This window comes from Mercenaria mercenaria, chromosome 12 (assembly GCF_021730395.1).
Source record: "Mercenaria mercenaria strain notata chromosome 12, MADL_Memer_1, whole genome shotgun sequence".
NCBI lineage: Eukaryota > Metazoa > Mollusca > Bivalvia > Venerida > Veneridae > Mercenaria > Mercenaria mercenaria.
Genome location: NC_069372.1, coordinates 22,134,150 through 22,156,783, shown reverse-complemented (window position 1 = coordinate 22,156,783; position 22,634 = coordinate 22,134,150). Strand labels below are relative to the sequence as shown.

The 22,634-nt window shown below is 35.6% G+C and overlaps 1 protein-coding gene across 1 annotated transcript; it reads right to left on the bottom strand.

Moving 5' to 3' along the window:
• Positions 1–971: 971 nt before the first annotated feature.
• On the bottom strand, positions 972–20,917 carry LOC123533647 (cartilage matrix protein-like). Its single transcript, XM_045315381.2, has 18 exons — positions 20,783–20,917; positions 18,595–18,610; positions 17,091–17,338; positions 16,162–16,389; positions 15,370–15,496; positions 14,469–14,510; positions 13,495–13,524; positions 12,891–13,027; positions 12,459–12,596; positions 10,931–11,090; positions 8,832–8,960; positions 8,265–8,297; positions 7,885–7,899; positions 4,885–5,021; positions 4,424–4,561; positions 4,043–4,199; positions 1,860–1,985; positions 972–1,290 (listed from the first exon to the last, which is right to left on the bottom strand). The coding sequence occupies exons 1-18, from the start codon at positions 20,822–20,824 to the stop codon at positions 1,283–1,285; spliced, it is 1,911 nt and encodes a 636-aa protein (XP_045171316.1). The 5' UTR covers positions 20,825–20,917; the 3' UTR covers positions 972–1,282.
• Between the last annotated feature and the right edge of the window lie 1,717 nt (positions 20,918–22,634).

Below are 22,634 nucleotides of genomic sequence, written 5' to 3'. Positions count from 1 at the left end.
ACACGTAATTTAGTTTTACTATCTACATCCTTTGAGATATCCTACAAATATTCGGCCTGATTTTTAAGCTCGTCGCTGTGACAAATAATGCTTTGAAGTTATTCAAACACAATTCACGTATAAAAGTAATGATATGTAAAAAATGTCAAAGTTATAAATATACAACTATAGTCTAAACTTATTTTCATGAGTATAATGTAGTGGGTGTGTTATTGAACATACACACTAAGTTACTAATAAACTTTGATAATGTGGCAGTTGAGTCCAATAAGTTCAGGGGTGTTCAAAGATAATCCGTCATAGATCTATTGCAAAGCATTTATAGGATTTACCTGTATTGGACAATAAACAGTGTCGATTGTATTCAGGTCAACTGCCACATTATCAAAGTTTATTAGTATCATTCTAGATATTCTAAAACATCGGGAATAATGAATAATAAATAAGCCAAGGATGACAATACCAATATCGGAAATATCGTGCAAAGCACAGCATTGCAATAAAGGTCTTGACTGAAAAAATAAATACTTTAACATTACAGCCACTAAAGTGCGTTTATTCATTACGTAATAAAAATTTTCCAGACGCGGTCCCAAAAGGAAGTTCATGGGGTTTAACATATTTATTTCCAATATTTTTATTTTGTAGATGTCGCCGTGTGGAAAATCATTTTCGAACTGCACTATTTTCGCATATAAAAATAGAATGGCGGCATTGTGTTTAAAATCATGAAATGGCCATACGTCATTGCTTCAACTTCAACTTTGATTTTTTTAAATTTTTATCCTGAATACTGTCCGATTATACTTTTCAAATATCATTGTTGAAAATGATTATGAAAGGCGCAAATGTCAACTTATACGCATAATCAATTAATCTACAGTAGTCAGTTAGCTGCCAGGTCCAAGCGTCAAACATTTCTTTTTTGACCAATTCATACCTTTAGCCCTTGAAATAACACGCAAGGCAAATGAATAAATAGGCTTTATTCTATATGCATGATGAGATAAGAACAAAAAAGATAAAAATTTCTATCCGATATTTCAAAAGAAGAAATATCAAGCCACATTTATAAACATTCAGTATGTCCAAGGAGATATACACTATACTGTTTCCGATCACAACACCTACAACTGTCTCAGTTTGTAATAAGAAGACGGCAGTTAAAGCTTGATACAAATATGTCCGAGCTCAAGTGTGAAGATCCTTCATTTGCTTGGCCATAATATATCTTATTATGGAAAATCAACTGGACTTCAACTTAACAGCTTCGCCGCTTGTATTACGCCACTGAAATACAAAAATAAACACTTTTTAAGAATGCCTTCGCAAATAACTACATGTGAATATCAATCAGCATTTCCTTACCGAAGTAGTTCTATTCACTTTGGTAATAAACACTGGAGTAGTTGTGTATGTTTGAAAAATGAGACAGATCAGGCTTTACCACAGTAAATATATTTTTCTCTAGGGACTGACCGAATCTTCCAATCAATCTGTTTACAGAAAATTAAATACCCATCATATTCCACAACAAAGAACGCCACCGAGTTATTTACCTACTTAATTTACACTATATTTTTTAGTCGCGATAACAAACTAGATAATTTAAAAATTAATCAAGCAGAGCGCAATTAAGCAGATCTCAGAATTATAAAGGATGAAAAATGTTCGTTTCTTTAAACTTGTCAGGATCCATGCTGTTCGCTTTCGAAGCCTATTGCAGTTAGAGAAATCGTTAGCGAACAGCATGCATCTTGACCAGACTGCGCGGATGCACAGGCTGGTCTTGATCCATGCATGCTGGTCGCAAAGCCACCATGTTGGTTTTCTCATGGCACGGTTCAAAATGTTTTTACCTTCACAGGTTGTCCTTGCCAGAATGTTTTTGATTTTCTGTAGGTTGTTGGAGTTGCTCACCTCGAACACAAACTCTGGTCTGGATGCCATCTCGACGAGCTCGGCTTTGTTTGCATCTCCTACGCCTGCATACACACAAATTTTCATATATTCTAGGTCCCGACAATTCATAAATTTCATTTGGTAAATACTGTATGCCAGCTAATTGTAGAGCGCATGTGTATATAATATTGCAACATGGGAGTTCAGTGGTTAAATGGTGACTGACTACATTACCTATCCTCAAATATTAAGGATAAAAGAGACACAGTCAGCGGAGGTTTGTACGTAGCTTTGGGATGTGGTGGCGCTGTCGTGTAAAACACAACTAAGTTTTCTGTACTAAGTTTTATATATTTCAGTGTGATAACAACTGGATTTCTAAAGAAAATGGAGTTTTTATTCTAATGCTCGTCAAGTCGATGGTCAGTTTGGCAAAAGATTTTAAACAACATGTGCAAAGACTGTCTTGAAGCCCTGAAAGCTTCAACAAGGTATAGAAATACAAGATCAGGTAAGGGACATCAAGATCAATATATTAATAAGCAATTTTGTAAAAGTAACATAACGATGAGCGCTTAGTTCAGACTTTCAGTCAAAGATAAAAAATGAAGTATGTGTCAAAAATTGTGAATATTTTTTCAGGTATAGTTATGAATTACAAGAATCTGTAAATGTCAATATTTCGAAATACTTTAAAAGGAAGTGTTTTCCCTGTAACGGTTCACAGATGATATACGAAGTCGGTTTTTATTTTTCATACTCACCGTTAACAATTACGTCAACTTTTCATACTCACCGATAGCATGACTTCAACTTTTCATGCACACCGATAGCAATGACCTCAACCTTTCATATACACCAATAGCAATGACCTCAACTTTTCATACTCACCGAGAGCAACCGATACCAATGACCTAAACCTTTCATACTCACCGAGAGCAATACGCTCAACTTTTCATAATCACCGATAGCAATGACTTCAACTTTTCATACTCACCGATAGCAATGACCTCTACCTTTCATATACACCGATAGCAATGACCTCAACCTTTCATACACACCGATAGCAATGACCTCAACCTTTCATACACACCGATAGCAATGACCTCAACCTTTCATATACACCAATAGCAATGACCTTAACCTTTTATATACACCAATAGCAATGACCTAAACTTTTCGTACTCACCGAGAGCAATTCCCTCAACTTTTCATACTCACCGATAGCAATGACCTCTACCTTTTATACTCACCGATAGCAATGACCTCTACCTTTTATACTCACCGATAGCAATGACCTCAACTTTTCATACACACCGACAGCAATGACCGCAACCTTTCATATACACCGATAGCAATGACCTCAACTTTTCATACTCACCGAGAGCAATGACCTCTACCTTTCATACACACCGAGAGCAATGACCTCTTCCTTTCATACACACCGAGAGCAATGACCTCAACCTTTCATATACACCCATAGCAATGACCTCAACTTTTCATGCTCACCGATAGCAATGACCTCTACCTTTCATACACACCGATAGCAATGACCATCTTTTCATACAAACCGATAGCAATGACCTCAGCCTTTCATATACACCCATAGCAATGACCTCTGCCTTTCATACTCACCGATAGCAATGACCTCAACTTTTCATGCTCACCGATAGCAATGACCTCAGCCTTTCATATACACCAATAGCAATGACCTCTACCTTTCATATTCACCGATAGCAATGACCTCAACTTTTCATACTCACCGATAGCAATGACCTCAACTTTTCATACTCACCGACAGCAATGACCTCAGCCTTTCATACACACCAATAGCAATGACCTTAACCTTTCATACACACCGATAGCATTGCATCAATATTTCATACTCACCGATAGCATTGCATCAATATTTCATACTCACCGATAGCAATGACCTCTACCTTTCATACACACCGATAGCAATGCATCAACCTTTCATACACTACGATAGCATTGCATCAACTTTTCATACACACCGATAGCAATGACTTCAACTTTTCATATGACTTCAACTTTTCATACTCACTGATAGCAACCGATAGCAATGACCCTAACTTTTCATACTCACCGATAGCAATGACCTCATTTTTTTCATACTCACCAATAGCAATGACCTCAACACCGGCTTGGTGAATGTTTTTAGCTTCTGTAGCCGTTAATTGTGGTTGTCTAGATACACCGTCAGTAATGACAATAATCACTTGATCCACATCACTTCGGCCTCCGTTCTGCTGCGCCAACATTTCATCTTTGGCTTTCTGTACATGTTATTAGAAAAATAAGACACTGTGGACAATGGCAACATTGCAGTAATTGATGGCCAATGCGATAAAATCAGCTGCAATAAGTGTTTACATATCTTTCTTCTTTTAATGAAATAATTGATTTTTCTCGCTTTTTTTATTTTCAAATACAAGTAACATACTGTATTGTAAAGATTGTATTACTCATCCTCTTTTAATACAAGTATGCCTTTATTTACCTGTAGTGCAAGATGAGTGTTTGTCAAACCTCCTTCAGATTTCACTGCAAGAATGGCTTTACTGACTTCGTCCCGGGCACTGTACGTGTTTAGGTAAAACTGTACTGTCGGGTTCGTACTAAACGTCAGAAATCCCACCTTGATTGGTTGAAAAAAAATCCATTTAATGATCGATGATATGATTTGAAACTCGTATTCAAAAAGGGTATATGAGATAATGCAGAAACTTCAGCATCAAAGGTATAATTGTAGGTAATATCTAGTACTTATATTAATCATGACAGGTTAGTTTGATGCGAAGCCAACTTACTTTTGTTGCTTATAAAGTTGCATAACTATGAACATACAAGAGTGATATACAAGTAGCTAAATGATAGGACATCTCCTAGGAGTTTTCAATGGATCAGCATGCAGATGATGTACCATTCGCAATACTATTTTCTTTGCAAAGAATATCTCACCCTGGCCATATCACCGCTTATATCAAAGAAACCGACGAGGTCAGAAAGAAACTTGAGCTGTTCTTGGAAATCCACAACCCATATACTGCTAGACATGTCCACAACAAACACAACGTCCTCTTTCCTCCCCCGACATACTGAGAAAAGAGATTATACATTTTTTAGCTCACCTGAGCAATGCTCAGGTGAGTTTTTCTGATCGCTCGATGTCCGGCGTCCGTCGTCCGTCGTCTGTCGTCTGTCGTCTGTCAACATTTAGCTTGTGTATGCGATAGAGGCTGTAGTTTTCAACTAATCTTCATGAATATTGGTCAGAATGATAACCTTGATGAAATCTAGGCCGAGTTCGAAAATGGGTCATCTCGGGTCAAAAACTAGGTCACTAGGTCAAATCAAAGAAAAACCTTGTGTATGCGATAGAGGCTGTATTTTTCAATTAATCTTCATGAATATTGGTCAGACTGATAACCTTGATGAAATCTAGGCCGAGTTCGAAAATGGGTCATCTCGGGTCAAAAACTAGGTCACTAGGTCAAATTAAAGAAAAACCTTGTGTATGCGATAGAGGCTGTATTTTTCAATTGATCTTCATGAATATTGGTGAGAATGATTGCCTTGATGAAATCTAGGCCGAGTTCGAAAATGGGTCATCTCGGTTCAAAAACTAGGTCACTAGGTCAAATCAAAGAAAAACCTTGTGTATGCGATAGAGGCTGTATTTTTCAACTAATCTTCATGAATATTGGTCAGAATGATAACCTTGATGAAATCTAGGCCGCGTTCGAAAATGGGTCATCTCAGGTCAAAAACTAGGTCACTAGGTCAAATCAAAGAAAAACCTTGTGCATGCGATAGAGGCTGTATTTTTCAATTGATCTTCATGAATATTGGTGAGAATGATTGCCTTGATGAAATCTAGGCCGAGTTCGAAAATGGGTCATCTCGGGTCAAAAACTAGGTCACTAGGTCAAATCAAAGAAAAACCTTGTGTATGCGATAGAGGCTGTATTTTTCAGTTATTCTTCATGAATATTGGTCAGAATGATAACCTTGATGAAATCTAGGCCGAGTTCGAAAATGGGTCATCTGGGGTCAAAAACTAGGTCACTAGGTCAAATCAAAGAAAACCTTGTGTATGCAATAGAGGCTGTATTTTTCAATTTATCTTCATGAATATTGGTGAGAATGATTGCCTAGATGAAATCTAAGCCGAGTTCGAAAATGGGTCATCTCGGGTCAAAAACTAGGTCACTAGGTCAAATCAAAGAAAAACCTTGTGTATGCAATATAGGCGGTATTTTTCAATTGATCTTCATGAATTTTGGTCAGAATGATTACCTTGATGAAATCTAGGCTGAGTTCGAAAATGGATTATCTCGGGTCAAAAACTAGGTCACTAGGTCAAATTAAGGAAAAACCTTGTGTATGCGATAGAGGCTGTATTTTTCAACTGATCTTCATGAATATTGGTCAGAATGATAACCTTGATGAAATCTAGGCCGAGTTCGAAAATGGGTCATCTGGGGTCAAAAACTAGGTCACTAGGTCAAATCGAAGAAAAACATTGTGTATGCAATAGAGGATGTAGTTTTCAGTTGATCTTCATGAAATTTAGTCAGAGTGATTGCCTTGATGAAATCTAGGTCCAGTTTGAATATGGGTTATCTGAGGTCAAAAACTAGGTCACTAGGTCAAATTAAAGAAAAATCTTGTGTATGCGATAGAGACTGTTTTTTTCAATTGATTTTTATGAAATTTGGTCAGGATGATTGCCTTAATGAAATCTAGGTCGAATTTGAATACGGGTCATCTGAGGTCAAAAACTAGGTCACTTGGTCAAATCAAAGATAAAACTTGTGTGTGTGATAGAGGCTGTATTTTTCAATTGATCTTCATGAATTTTGGTCAGAATGATTGCCTTGATAAAATCTAGGTCGAGTTTGAACATGGGTCATCTAGGGTCAAAAACTAGGTCATATCTAAGAAAATGCTTGTTTTATCGCAAGAGACCAATTTTATGGTCCAATCTTAATGAAAATTGGTCAGAATATTTGTTTCCATGAAATCACTAGGTCAAACATGTTTTACACTGTTATGGTGTGTTTCTTAGGTGAGCGACCTAGGGCCATCTTGGCCCTCTTGTTTTATTTACTCGGTATAATGTCGTATAATTCAGATGTATAGTCGGTTATTGAATTCCCAATATAATCCTCATGTCTATCAGAGCTAAATGAGTCAAAAGTGTCATGAGTTGAATGGCCTTAGACATATACATTTTTTTAGTTACTGATCAGGGCCCGTATTCATAAAGCATCTTAAGTATAAGTTTTGACTTAAGTTGAAGATTTTACTTAAGTTTGTGGTGATTTCAGCTTAAGTCTAAGTAAAAAACTTAAGTCCTATTCATAAAACAGCTTAAACTTAAAATACGTAAGAAATGACTTAAGTCAGAAAACAAAATGGCGTCGTGAGTACGATTACAGTGTTGTTTTTTAGATAAAAGCACTTTAAACCTTAATTGTGCATATTGTATCTGTCTGAAATTAATGGGTTTTTTTAAATATATTCATCCACAATAAAAGCCATGAATTACTTATTAAGTTGTTTTGTTTTATGAATAAGAAATATACTTAAGTGAAATAAAATTCTTACCTAAGTAATACTTAAGTAAATAATCAATTTATTATACTTATACTTAAGATGCTTTATGAATACAGCCCCAGACGTCCTTCTTGACTGGATGTATTTTTTCGAATTCAGATAACTTAGCGGATGGTTTTTAAGTGAAGTTTATTTTGAACAGCAGGTATTGTATACTGAAAGTGTGATAATATTAAGTAGTGGGACACGGTCATAGCCTTCTTATACATGCTACTTTGTACTAATGATCCTCCGTATGCCAATAGGGCTCTTCATACAGCTTTAAATTAAAGTTGTTCAACCGACATGTTACCTTTCCTTCGTTGCCATTACTGAAGAAACAAGCAAACACATAATTACCCTCTGGTTCTTCCTCTGAAAAATTGAGGCGATGTGTAATTGTTTATGAAAAGAACCTTTCTGATAGACTATATAGTAAAAGCTGTTTGCCTCTGATCTGTGCAAGGTTAAAATAAATAACATGATGACTTTTACAGATCTTCAGATGTTGTAAACCGCAATATTTAATATTTACTGTACGGTAAATAGACAATAATTAGATATGTACTATTGCTGGCATATGATGAAAGTAATAATTGCTTGTTAACGAAATTCAAAACAAAACTTTATAACACGCTTTACGTAAACGTCGCTGTCATTTACAAATATATAATAATATTAGAAAACGATGTGCTATTTATTCCACATATTTATAAGATAATATAGTATGTAGTAGTTACTTGGTGGCTTGGGCGGCGCTGGCGCTGGCGGGACTGTAATTATAAACATGAAATGTACATCAAAATAAATGGAAAGTAACTATATTTATGGTATAACGCTGTTTTTACTCTTATTTCCAAAACGTGCCCAGTTAAATCTGTCTTGGTATAAAACAGATAATAATATACCTGCCATATTTATTAAATATTTTAAAATAAGAAACCACTTTTGTGGAGGCAGTGAAAGCTTGAACAATGCACATGTATCAACATTACTCACTGTATGACTTTCAAATCGTGATTCAGTTTGGAATATATTTTTAGGTTCAAAAGAGTTTCAACTGCGAACTTAGGAATGCATCAAAAGCTTTATTTAGATACTGTGTTTTATTATCTGAGACTTGATACAAATAATTCATTCATAACCTCCGTGTTATATTAAAAGTTTTTATAGTCATATTTGAAACAAAAAGAAATGAGAAGATACTAATTTATCGCTTGAAATTGGTGGTCAAATGGCAATGCATAAATTGCGTATTTGTCGCTGCTTTTTTTAAATATAAAGCAGCATGCAGACCATTCACTTACCTTCACATGTTTTGACTGCTAGAATATTCTCTATTTGCTTCAGAGCTCCATATCCATTTACCTCGAACACGTATTCTGGTCTTGATGCAATATCATTAAGTTCTTTTACATCTATGTCATCTCCTACACCTGGATGTATATCGATATGTATTTTATGTTTTTTCGGCACACATGTGAATTATTGAAATATTAGAGTGAAAAATATCCTATGTATACACATGGAGACAAATTCCAAGTATATTTTTACTGGTAGGAAGCTATGAAATGAGTAAAAAATAGATGAATTATAAAAATTGAGAAAATTTGTTTGTTTTACATATATTATCAAAATATCTTTCACTTCCTCAATATAAGAAACAAGGAAAATTATCCAAAAGGGAAAGCCACGTTCCAAAAACGTAGCCTCACCAAACCGCAATTTTCACAGCGCGCAGACGTGCTCACCACACACACAAAGCCAACACATGAGGACAAAACAAACGAATAGAAGAACACAATTGCACACCGCCGACTTGGAAAGGTGAAAAGCAACCTCTCTCTTAAATCAACTATGTTTTCGGTGCAATTAGAAGTTATCCGCGTCATGCGAATATCGAAAACACGCGATGGCGACAGAAGGCAAGTTATATAAAACACAAAAATGCTCATATAAATTCATATATAAAAGCAATCCTTAAGAACCAAAAACGCATGTATTCAATTCCTTTGCAGAAGACAAAGCAACAAGGGAACAGCCTAAATGGTCCTATAAAACCGGTCAAAAGACAGATGTCACAATAGCTTAGTCCCGTAGGGATTTAGGAACTACCTATCATAGACTTCTCTCTCTTTTCCGTCAAATACAAACAAAGAGTGTTGAAAACTAAACCTCTTTTACTATTTAAATTGCCCACACCAAAACTCTTACGATTATAGTTCTCCATAAAAACGGGTTTCGATATACCTTCTCGGCAGAAATGTCTCTAGATTACATTAAATTTTGAAACCAAATCTGAATATATTACGATAGTAAAATTTAGCAAAGTTTTCTTGTAATTTATAATAACGATAGTCTCGCTGAAGAGGTTTATTTGTAATAAATTGATTACGTTCATTAACATGAATACACGCTCTGGCAAACCGAATTAATGGAGAAATAAAATATATCCCATAATAAGTTGCTTGGGGTTAATCCCATCTAAATGGGGGCGGGGACGTACAATACTAAAATTAAAAGCATTCCTCTTTATGCATTTTGGTAAGTAAAATATCGTCATAAAAAGAGAGATGTAAAGCGAAAAAAAAGTAGTAGTATCAGAATTGTTAGTGTTATCTAACATAAGCTAATAGGGGTAAATAATATCCACAAATAATAATTGAGAAAATAACGGATTATCCAAATTAAGAATATCATCCAGATGGCGTGATGCATTATTATTAGATACAGTAATAATGTCTGCCTGCATATCTGGAGAAAGGCTCATCATGAGGTCACTTTCATAACACTATAAAAACAAATGTGCGACACAGGGTGCATGTTGTTCAATTCGGAATACCAATTACTTGTCAAAACCTGACGTAAATATTTTCCAATATAAAGAAAAGGGCTTTTCAGACATCGTTAAAGGTCCACAAGGTAATTTTTTTAACAATGCAGCTAGTAAAAAAAGCGAGAATCGTAGCATTCTCCCTGGTAAATATTTTTTTTAATTAGGACAGATTGTCATTTATTGAATTATGTGGTAAAGTAGTATGCAAAGTAGGAAAATCGCATGGACGGACTGAAGATACCTCGTGATTATTAATTTAACCTTATCCAGGATTTGTCCAGAATCTTTTACCGACCAAAATAAGTGTTTAGCAGAGTTTTCATTGGCTTTTACAGTAGTGAAAACTTATGTTAATAACCTAAGAATATTTGTAATGGTACAAGAACTAGAATTAGCGACAAAGCGAGCTTTATATGATTGTTTATGCAAATTCGAAATCAAATACGTGGTTGGAAATTAATAGTACATAAAAAAGCATCAACATAAGACAATGGGTATGCAAAATGAAACATATATTGTCTTTATGATTAATATAGAGTTAAATGCATATATATAATATTTCATACTTACCGATGGCAAAGACTTCCATTCCAGCCCGGTGATTCAAGTTGGATTCTACTACAGTCATTTTAGGAAGCCGAGACACACCGTCCGTAATGACTATACAGATGTGGACCACATCGCCGCTTCTGGATCCATGCTTCGAATTAAACATTTCATATCTCGCTTCCTGCAAAAATAAAGATATATCCAATATTTTGAGAGCAAACATTTTCTTATCGTGGATGTACTGCGCTATCTTAAAAAAGAGAAAATATTTAATAATTTCATAGCAAAAAAAGTCAAATAAAAAATGAAAGTCGCCACTGAAAAAAACAACTAAAGAAATGCAGAGAACATGATTTAATCTCACGTGATTGATAGGAAACTCATAGTCTTTTCATGAGTGACTTTCCAGCCTTTTGATGGCTGAGGAAGACTCCATGTGATTCTCCAGTTTTTGATTCAAGCGTTTATTCACCAGCAGATACCTGGGTTGATCAACGGACACTCCATAAGCCATTTGCATGGCTTCCGCACTTGAAAGAATTATATACCAAAGAGAGGTTTCGGACGTATTTGGTGAGAGGCAAGTAATTAGAAAATAAACATACACTATTTCATTATAACATTGCTTGGACAATTAAATGGGGTATAACGTCGCTTTTATATTAAAGAAGTTCAAAATTTAAATTGATATACCGCCTGTGAAAATGAATGTTTTTGTCAGCACTAAATATGTGTTAAAAGAACTTTATTAGATTGCTATTAAATTCGTTTTAGATAGTTTATCCATAACCTCAGATCCCCTTTCTAAATTCCAGTTTGTTTTGTTCTGCTTTAGGGCAAACCCATTATTTTAACTGGAGACCATACACCGCTTTTCATGGAATCACATGCGTGTATCATTGAAGGTTCCATGTGCACCGCCGTTTGAACACATCTGCGAATGTCTCTAAATTGTTTTTGTACTTGTAGCATGTGTAAATATTGCGTTCTACTCGACCGGGGCTAGAGGTCGTGGACGGTAGCATGCATTTCCACTAGGTACACCGTCCCTGAACAGGCTCAATCGAACCGAGCCTGCAACATTTTTGTTTTTGTCGTGTTGAGCGGCCTGTGGAGATTCCACATTTTCTATTTATAAAAAAACCCCTAGTGATTGGTAAGTAAGGCATCGGCACATTTTACAATCCGGAAACTATCGCAAATGGCCCTTTAAAAGGTCCGTCCTTCCTTTACCACACCGAATAATTAGTCAGTTAAGTTAGATAAGTTCAATTTTGGAGTGTGTTCCTTCATTTATTCTGCTGGGTTATAACCGCATGCTGCATACAAATGCCAGAAATGCCCATTAATGAGCCGTGCCATGAGAAAACCAACACAGTGGGTTTGCGACCTGCTGTCCGCTTTCAAAGCCTATTGCAGTTACAGAAACCGTTACCGAACAGCATGGATCCTGAACAGACTGCGCGCAAAGCCACTATGCTGGTTTTCTCACGGTGCGGCTCAAATGGTGTTGCTTTAATACGGAGTATTCTATCCGATATGAACTTACGTGTAGTGCAAGATGAGTGTTTGTGATACCCCCTTTTGATTGTACTGATTGAATGGCTGTTCTGATATCTTCCTGGCTGTTGTATGTGCCAAGATGAAACTGCAGCTCTGTATCATTGCTAAACGTCAACATTCCAACCTAAAGTACGTACAATAAGACATGAGTACATATTGCAACATGCAGGCAAATTTTATTAATGGTGGGTACATAAGTGATTTTTACTTAGATTTTCATATTTCAATGGTTTGGAGTTTTCTGTTTATTAAAATAACTTTCATCATGAATATTCGTCAAAATTATCGTAATATAATGATGTGTTTTTTTCTAGTTACATGAACAGAAATTTGTTCTGTTTAGTTTTGTTCGTTTTAATGTCCCTTACCAATATAAATATTACCGAGTGCCCACACGGAGACAGTTAATGAAACTCACCCTCGTTTTTCCGCTGTTTATGTCAAAGAAACTGACAAGGTCTGCGATGAATTGCAGTTGGTCTTTGAAATATTTCACCCAAATACTGCTGGACATGTCAACAACAAACATAATATCTGCATTCTTCCCTTGGCAAACTGAATAAATGATATGACCTCGTGTAGATGATGATCTTAACACAATGGTCTTAATGTAATGATCTTAATACAATGACCTTAATACAATGATCTTAAGAAAATGATCTTGAAACAATGATCTTAATATATGATGCCCTTAATACAATGCCCTTAACAAAATGATCCTAATACAATGATCTTAACACAATGACCTCAATGTGATATCTTAATACAATGATCTTAATGTAATGATCTTAAAATAGTGATTTAAAGGTGACGATGTTAATAGAATGGCCGTTGCTTGTTTTTAAGGAACTTCATACTTCATGCTATTGGATGAAGACTAAACTTACATTTACCTCCTCAATAAAATACTGTTTTCTACACTTGCATAAATTTTTACAGCTTATATCACAACTATGACAACAACACAAAAAGAAAATAGATCTACTTAATATAATTATTATATAATTCTCATTCGCACTAACCTACTTCGGGTGGTGGCCGACCTCCCTGCACTGAAATATAGAAGCATTAAAGTAACACACATATTAACATATTTAGTATTTGACCACATGAAATATCTGGTAACATGGAGGATTGATTGGCAGGTCTGAAAGAACACGTTTTTAAATTATTGTGATGCGCTGTATAAAATTAATCAGATATGTGATGTGATCTATATTTCTTGCGCAGAACTCATTATTTGCGTGACAATATGTAATGTTCTTTTAAAACTGTATTTGTCTCATGTCTGGTATGTATATATCTATATGGAAACTGAGAATATGTTGAAATTTATTTAAAATATACATTGAAGTGTTCAGAACTTGTCTAAAATAGTAATAGTAGTCCTTATTTAAATTCACCGTATTAACAACAGAAAATATAATGAAGATGTTGTTTATTAATACATGAATAATGTACTTCATTTTAACTAAATGTGTTTTCTTGTTTGAAATTTGGAACTGTTTCAATGTTTAAATATGTTCATTGGTTTAAATGTATATGAACAAATCATTTTTTCATCGTAATATTTTGGCATTTAAACCCATGTATCTTGCAAAACTGAATTTTGATTAAATCTGATTTACTATTTGAACTTGTTTTTTAAGAATAAGGATAAGGTATACCCTGTATCTATAGTAAGAGTTGTTATGGTATAAAAGTAGAGAGAACTAACCAATTGATTACTTATTCATCCATTGTAAACAACACCTTCCAGTGTCACAAAAGTAACAGTAATGTCTATAAGAAAACAGACTATAGATTCGATCAGACAAATATCATATTTTTACGATGCTTTGTAGAATTGGGAACTAGAAGAAGCTTCTTATGGATGAAAGCAAAACATGTTTCATTTCAAAATTTTGGGGGAATTGCAGTTTGTATTTTTGAACAATCCGCTTTATCTCTGATTTAGGTCTCTGGGGATTGCTTAACAAAATACGGAATCACTTACTTTCAGTAGTAGTACCCACTGGTGGCGGCGACGTTTTGATCACTGTAAATAAAGTTTGTTAAAAATATCATTCGTTTATCCACCATTTCATGGAAAGGCTGTAACGTTTCCATGAAGATTTGCTAGTAATATGGTTCTTAATTAATTAAGTTCACTAAATCTTTGCACAAAGTGTACTTTGGTCACTGGAATTATAAGATTTTCTTTTTTTACACAATAAGCCCGTTGTATGTCCTATTCAAACGTGAGATTTCATAATTGTCTCATTCATTAGTCAAAAATAATAGAAAAAATAATGAAAAGAACAGAATAGAACAGAGCTTTGATTTTTCACCAAACTATTTATGAGAACAATGCTAATCAACATAAATGTCGAACTTATGAATGGTAAATGAAACAAAAATCATTTCTGCATCAAATGAGTATATCAAAACAAATATTTAACTAAATTAAAATCACGTTTTCCTGCGATTTTCAAGGTTCATGAAAAACCTATTATCATACGCTAAACACAGCAAACCAGGGCACATTTTTTTTTTGTATTCACGATCGACTACATCCACCTTTAGAGAAATGCGTTTCAACATATGAGCCGCGCCATGAGAAAACCAGCATAGTGGGTTTGCGACCAGCATGGATCCAGACCAGCCTGCGCATCCACGCAGTCTGGTCAGGATCCATGCTGTTCGCTTTTAAAGTCTACTGCAATTAGAAAAACCGTTAGCGAATAGCATGGATCCTGACCAGACTGCGCGGATGCGCAGGCTGGTCTGGACCCATGCTGGTCGCAAAGTCAATATGTTGGTTTTCTCATGGCGCGGCTCATATAACCTTTTGAAAGGAAAGGCAATATTATAGAGAGGCTGCACGTCATACAACAAACAATTTACATGCAACCTACCATTACAGGTTGTTTGGCCAATCAGCTCTGGGAACAACTTCTCTTTGAGGTTATCAAAAGTAGATGAATGGAAATAGTTCTTGTCTGCAGGGGGTGAAACCACGGCCCTCAGGTTCTGCTCATCCACCTGAAAGGTACGGACATATTTACTGGCAAAATGTAGTAGGGTTGCAATTTCTCTGTACTCAACGCTCTTGTGAAAGTAAACGGTGCAACTGTAAAACGCGGGTTTGTTGTTATACTTTTGACATAGAATTTCGTTTATTATTGTAGAAACATACACTTTATTCTCATATACTGAATAGGTCTACTTTCTGAAATAAAAAAAGCATTATTCGTCACTTATCAATTATAAGTTACATTTACGTCAATGGTATGTGCATTATAAAACTCAACTACTATACTGTTAAACAAAATAATTTAAGCGGTAAAGTTTGCAAAGGGCCTACAATCCAACCCTGCCCACATTCCACCCACTTCCCCCATGAAAATAACCTTTAGCCTTCTGGCGGCAAGTAATTCTGCCTTTGCGACCAGTGCAAACCAAGATCAGCCTGCACATCCGTGCAGTCTGGTCATGGTCTGCACTGTTCACTGTCCAGTCAGTAATTTTTCAGTGAACTTCCCTCAAATAATAAATGGTACTTGCATAAGGCGTTTTACAGCTGGAACGTTGAAAAGCATTCTCTAATAGTGGGATGTTTACCAGCTTCTAAACATCTAACGTGTTCAGACAAGAAAAAACAAAACTTTAAACGAAGACACGATATATATTTATAACATAACACTTACTTGATCTCCAATGCCAATAGCTAGAATCGTGATCCCGGCTGCTTTTGCCAGTCTGGCTTGTTCCAATGTTTCCTTAGGGTACGTCGGCTGTCCGTCCGTCAGCAATATACAAATTTTCGCTACACCGGCGCGTGCTCCATTGCTTGGCGAGAAGATGTCTGTTCGCATAATATCTAATGCACTATGAGTAAATGTAGCTTCTCCGCTTTCATGTACAATCTTTCCGATCTGTTTCAATATATGCCGACTTTGTTGAACTTAAACTATACAAAGCTGATAGATTGATTTGAAAAAGCAGTGTAACTTCTGTTATATGATTAAATAAAATATGAAGGTTCTTGTGCGTATTTTGAGGTATTTACCAAATGTTATCTTGAACCTGACATGTAAAACATTGTTGCACGTAATACATATTCAATATTAACCAACTAAACAACTGCTTCTGTCTTTGCGTCCAGTGCAAATCATGATCTGTGCAGGCTGATCATGGTCTACACTGTTTGCTATTCAGGAGCACCGCCTCTTAATAACAGATGATGCTGCCAAAATTGAATGATGGACCAGTCCATTTTAGAAATTTTGTAGGATAATGGACATATGCTACTAGTTGCCAGTGTTATAAGTAAAAAGCTAGCCTGGAATGCTTTCAATCCGCCAACATTTTTTAAAGCTTTTAACCTTTTAATCTAATGTTTGAGGAATTCAGCCAAAAATGCCACATTAAGTAACTTAAAAAGAAATTTACTATTCGAGGGACAATACGCTCATTAATATAGCATCATTTTCACAAGAGAGTGCTCACTTAAGTGTAACTTTCGAATAAATTCAAAGTTCACATGTAGGTATAAAACTAGTTTCTCAAAAAAAGAAAAAAATAGTATAATTACTTTCGTAAGATAATAAATTTAAAATAACAAACTATTTCATACCCTTTCACTAGCCTCCTGTGCGCTGGTAACATCGTTGAAATGAAATTCATTTACAACGTTATGAGAGAATGTTAGAGCAGCGACTTGGATAGTGTCTGGTCCAATGTTGAACATTTTCACCAGTTCCTGAACAAACGTGATTTGTTTCTCAAAGTCGTATATCCAAATACTGCTGGAGCTGTCAATCACGAATGCAATATCAGCCGGCTTGTCACATAACGTGTACAGCACTGGTGAAGTTCCCATTACTTTAACATAACAATGTGCTCTGTTAGAACATGATTGACTCGGGCGTAATATAGGAATCATGACAAGTAACAGTTTAGACTATGTTTCAAGCTAAGTGTTCTTGGCCAAAGGATAAAGGATCAGATATAGCCCTATATCAGTAATCTGCTTTAAAAGAAAAATGTTGCCCCGGCCATTTCGACGTAAAATATAATGTACTTCCTTTCCACCTGAAGTAGTCATGACTTCACTACAACAAAGAAACATATCTCAGTTGGGAAATTGTACATTGGTAGAGTGTTACTTAAAATGCCCTTTAATAAACGTTAACCGAATCGGAAGTTTCAGTTGTCGACAAAACAAACTTGTACATCATTGTCAAAGTTACCAATATGCTCGTAAAAACCAAAGTTAGATTTCAATTAATTCGGGTCTACCCAGAACGAACTTTTGTGCTATGCTGTGCGTTATGGAATGAAATACATGAAACAAAATATCATGAATATTTACATATTCGTAACATTACGAAAGTTTACACTTATGGCAAACTGGTTCATTTAAAAATCAGATGCATCGAAAGTAAAAATCTCCCTGGTAGCACCAACTTTTCTCATTTTACATTATTAACTTTAGCGAGACAACATCAAATGTGACTCCGTTTTGTGACCAAACCCGTTATTCTGTTAATGCTCGTTTGCCCAAATTCTAATCCTGGTGAATTTATAACCAATAAGGCGTAAACAAAATTGTTTGTTTCCGGTATCCCGACCTACCCTAAAGTTTTGGCCCGACCCTAAATGTTTTTATGGCCTTGGAGATTTTTTTTTTCAACTTTTCAACAAAAAGTTGCAAAACTGCACTTTTTATGCTTTAAACATGGCCAGTGATGTTTGAAATCAACTTACTGATGCTCTAAAGGCATAACCCCCTTATTTGTATTCATTTTTTGACACAAAAATATTTTCCGAAAAGTTTCCCTTAATAAAAAAAGTTCAAAAAAAATAATTTCCGACCTACCTACCTTAATTTTTTTTAGCATGTTACCAGAAACATTTTTTTTTAGGCCTAAAGAATTGGGATGAAATTTTAGATTTTTGCGCACAATAAACCTATCGTTCACTCAACTTTCAAATTATTATTAATCATTGTTTGTTATCATTATCGTTGCTGTCTGTAAATGTTTCTTTTATTATTATTACAAACAAACCTTGAGCTTAAATAAAATGATTTATTGTGTGATCTTATTTTATTTCAAAACTTCAAATAGTTTACTTACCATATACGATGTTAACCTGTTACAAGAAGAAAATATATATCTGGTCAAAATTAACGTTTACAGTACGTATAAATTCTAACATAAAGTGTCATATTTGAAACAACTAACCAAATTTCAGAGGTAAAGTTCAAACTAGAAATAGTTTTGTCTTAAAATTACTTTAACAAATATTATCATCGCATCCATGCCTAAATGATACAAAATATTTTGTTAACATCAAAGGCCGAACACGTCTAACGTGCAGTGTTATCTTAAAACTTTTTGTTCCAAGCGTACATGTCTATGAAATACGTTTTTTTCAAAGTTAATTAAAAGAAGATTTTGTTTTCATGTAAATAGCAACCTCAATAAAACAGTTGAAAGTTTCCGTGGAACAACAAAGCAAATTTAAGCAATTTGATAATATCACAATGCAGTTCAAACTAAGCAGAAAATACTGGCATCATGATGTCAAATTTATTTAAATAATAAAATCTGTAAAAAAAAACAAAAAACAGATCCTTTGGAAGTATAGAACGCAATCAAGCAGATTAATAGCAGACTCAATTTGATCGAGTCTGTTCATCAGAGGTAATGAAATGTGCAACACCTCTCACGCCCCCTAGCACCGGCTTAAGCGGAACTCTATTACACATACAGTCTAACCTGTCTTAAGCAGCCAGCCAAGGGAAGCAGACAATTTGGCCGCTAAAGCCAGGTGACCGCTGACCGGAGGTGCAGCCAGTATATGTATTTTTCAGACTTCTGACCAGTCTATAGCCTTTCGGCCCGTTTTTTTTGGGGTTTTCCATTATTATTTTACCAGGATACAATGACGTGGATTTGCCTTCGCAATACGAATGGTCTTCTTAGCAATCTAAAACTCCGGCGTGTTTTTTTTACTACAAAAATTGTTACAGACAATTTTCCAACTTCAAAACAAGTTTGTTTACAATTTTCGCCATTTTGGTAAGGGAAGCTACTCTCGGCGCTTATTGTCTACACTAAATCTAAGATTGCCGTTACGTTCCGTAAAAGATAGAGTGGTTTATATTTCTTTCAAACACAATTAATTTCGTATAAATTTAATAGTATTTTGATGACAGAAGTATAAAAAAAATCACAAATATTATGCTACTAATTAGTTATCGAGTATTATCGTTAACCGAGGTCAAACTGTGAACAACAAAATTGACATGAGGTGACACGCTAATTACCGATAATTACTGGCCATTTGATCATAACAAAAGGGGATTACACCTTTGGTTATCAGTTTTAATTGAGAAGCTCATGTCATTGTGTCTTCTTGTGGTGAAGTCCCGCGAAACTTAGCAACCACGTGCTTCTCAAAATCGGGTATCTTCGGCGATTACTGCCTAAAAATAATTGGTTTTGGAAGGAAAATGGCCGCTGAAAGGGGTCAAATACGGCGGTCGGGAGGCAATTTCGGTGGCCGCTGGCCGCGGACGGCAGGTGGCCGCTGAATAAAGTGACAAAATAGAGAAAAATCCGCCGGGGGCGTCATAAAATGGCCGCTGAACGGAGGTGACCGCTGATCGGAGGTGACCGTTAGTACAGGTTAGACTGTATATTGAATGGACTCCATGATCACAAAGGACCAGAAAATATAACAACACTGAAAACTAGAATTGTGTCCATAGAACACGGATGCCCCCAATTACTGCGCCATCCTCTATATAGCAAAGTTTTCTATTAAGAAAGGGTCATGATTCTAGAAAAAATACCCACAGAAAAAAATCCATCATTTATAGTCATCTTCATATCAAGGGTTTTCAAAGCATATCCTTTCAACAGTGTTTGACGAGTTGGACACACAAGATTTTACTCTATGTTCATATAGCAAAACTATTAAAGGGCAAAAAACTGCTGTAAAAATAGTCACAGCAAAAGTTCCTTCCTTTATGGTCATCTGCGCATCAAACTTATTCAAGTTTGAAGCAAATAAGTGTGAGAGGAGTTGGACACCGAAGATATCGGGACGTAGGGACAGCAGCAACGCTCTATGACCCCCACATAAAATAATTTCAGTAGGATATTTAGCTACTCTGGACACTAAAACGTTTCAGGCTTTAAAACTTAAGCAACTAATTCAAGTAAAAGAAGATAAACATTAGAAGGTTTTGTACGTGCCAATGCCACGTAATGATAAAATAAATATATTGCAGATATTGTATGAAGAGTAACTTACCGATATGACAAGAGTCAACCAATAATAGATACCTTCACCCATCTTTAACACTGTTAGAATGTTCTCTTTACAGTCCGACTAAGGCATGTGTACCGGGCGGGGTGTTCAGTATTATATAGCCACGGCTGATTATAGCCAGAATGTCATATGTCACTAATGACGCCGCTGACATTTCCTTGTAAAATGAAAAAGTACGCAGTCAATTGATGTAATCAATATTAGAATAACTTGGAACGTGCCTGAAACCAGTTTTTTGCTTCTTTTTTTTTCTTTACTTATTATGTTATTGACATTCCTCACATGATTACAAACCTGAAGTTATGCATAAGTTGTCTGGAGAATGAATTACACGGCTTTTTGCCATAAAGCACGCCTAGTGCCATAATTGCCTGAGGGCTTTAGCCCGGACACAATTGTGAAACTAGATGCGCCATCATAGCTAGAAAGCACACACAAACCGATGAATTTTTTATTATATTCATTTTTATTCCTCGTATTTTCTTTTATTTATTTGTTTCATCCATAGTGCCAGCAATGTCTGCGAATCTATTCGCATTACACTGACGTCGCTACATGACGTCGGCATAGGACCTTTCCGACAGACATTCTTACGAACTGACTTTTGCTGGGATTTCTTTTGTTACAAATTACCCAGCAAGCGGCAGAAAGTACCCAATAAGCAGTACGGAATTAACAGAATTTACCGTTATCTGTTGTCCTCAGTACCCAACACGGTTATATAGCAGTAATTCTGTCAAAAATGTGCTTCCGTGGTGTAATCGAAAAAGGTCCCTAATAAATAGATCCTAATTTTTCATTTTTAGCGCATTTAGCGTAAACCAGAGCCAAATGGGCATTATTTCACTCGTGGAATGTATTTTACAGAAAATAAGACACGTTTCATGCTTATATTTGCATGTGTTCGCGTTGTTTACTTGAAAACGAAAGTAGGGTGTTTATTCTGCGGACCGCTTTCTGAAATGCGTCAATATGAGGGTACCTGACTTCAGTTGACTTGTATTTCACTGCATATTATTCAACACCCCATTTTCTTTTCGTTTTCTTAAATCAATGTATGGTTATCTTGTAGAAAAAAGGTCTACGACAGAGTAAAAACCTAAAAACTGTATCAAAATGGGTCTGAAGTAGCTGAATTTTATATGAAACAAAGAACAATTTCTTTTATTGGTATATTGGCTTTGGTCGGTTATCCGGGGCCACTATGATTATGGTCCCTGAGGCACTCTGCGCCATAATGGATCCGTCGACCATAATGACAGTTTTCAACGGAGTTTTTGTTGCTATTTATAGTTAGTAAGTGAATGTAATTATAAATTATATTTTTCATCATTTTTCCACAGAAATGATTTGTTTTCATACAAATATTTCGTGTATCGGTGTAAAGGTCTCTCTGAGTAGAAGTAGACAAAAAGCCGTTGAAAACGGTCATTAAGGCCGCCAGTGACGGATCCATAATGGCGCACTGTGCCTCACGCGCCATATGGTCTGTGGGCCAGTTTCTGAAAGTCCTCTAGTTTTTCGATTTCGTAACCCAGAAATTAGGCAAAGGTTCATACACTTCAGCCATTAATACATTCATTCCAGGATTGTTTAAGACCGGATGTCGCTTTCTACCGTATGTCAAACGAAAATTATTCTCATCCTGTGTATGAAAAATGCGGAATTCTCTCTCTTTGAAAGTATCGGATATTATTGGCTACACACGAATTTTTAACAGATTGTTTCAATACTGACTGTCAGATTTTAGAGTTTTGCTTATGTAACTGTTCTAAATCAATTAAAGCTTCACTGTAACAAAGTTTTCCAAATTTTGACGATTTCTACCAAAATT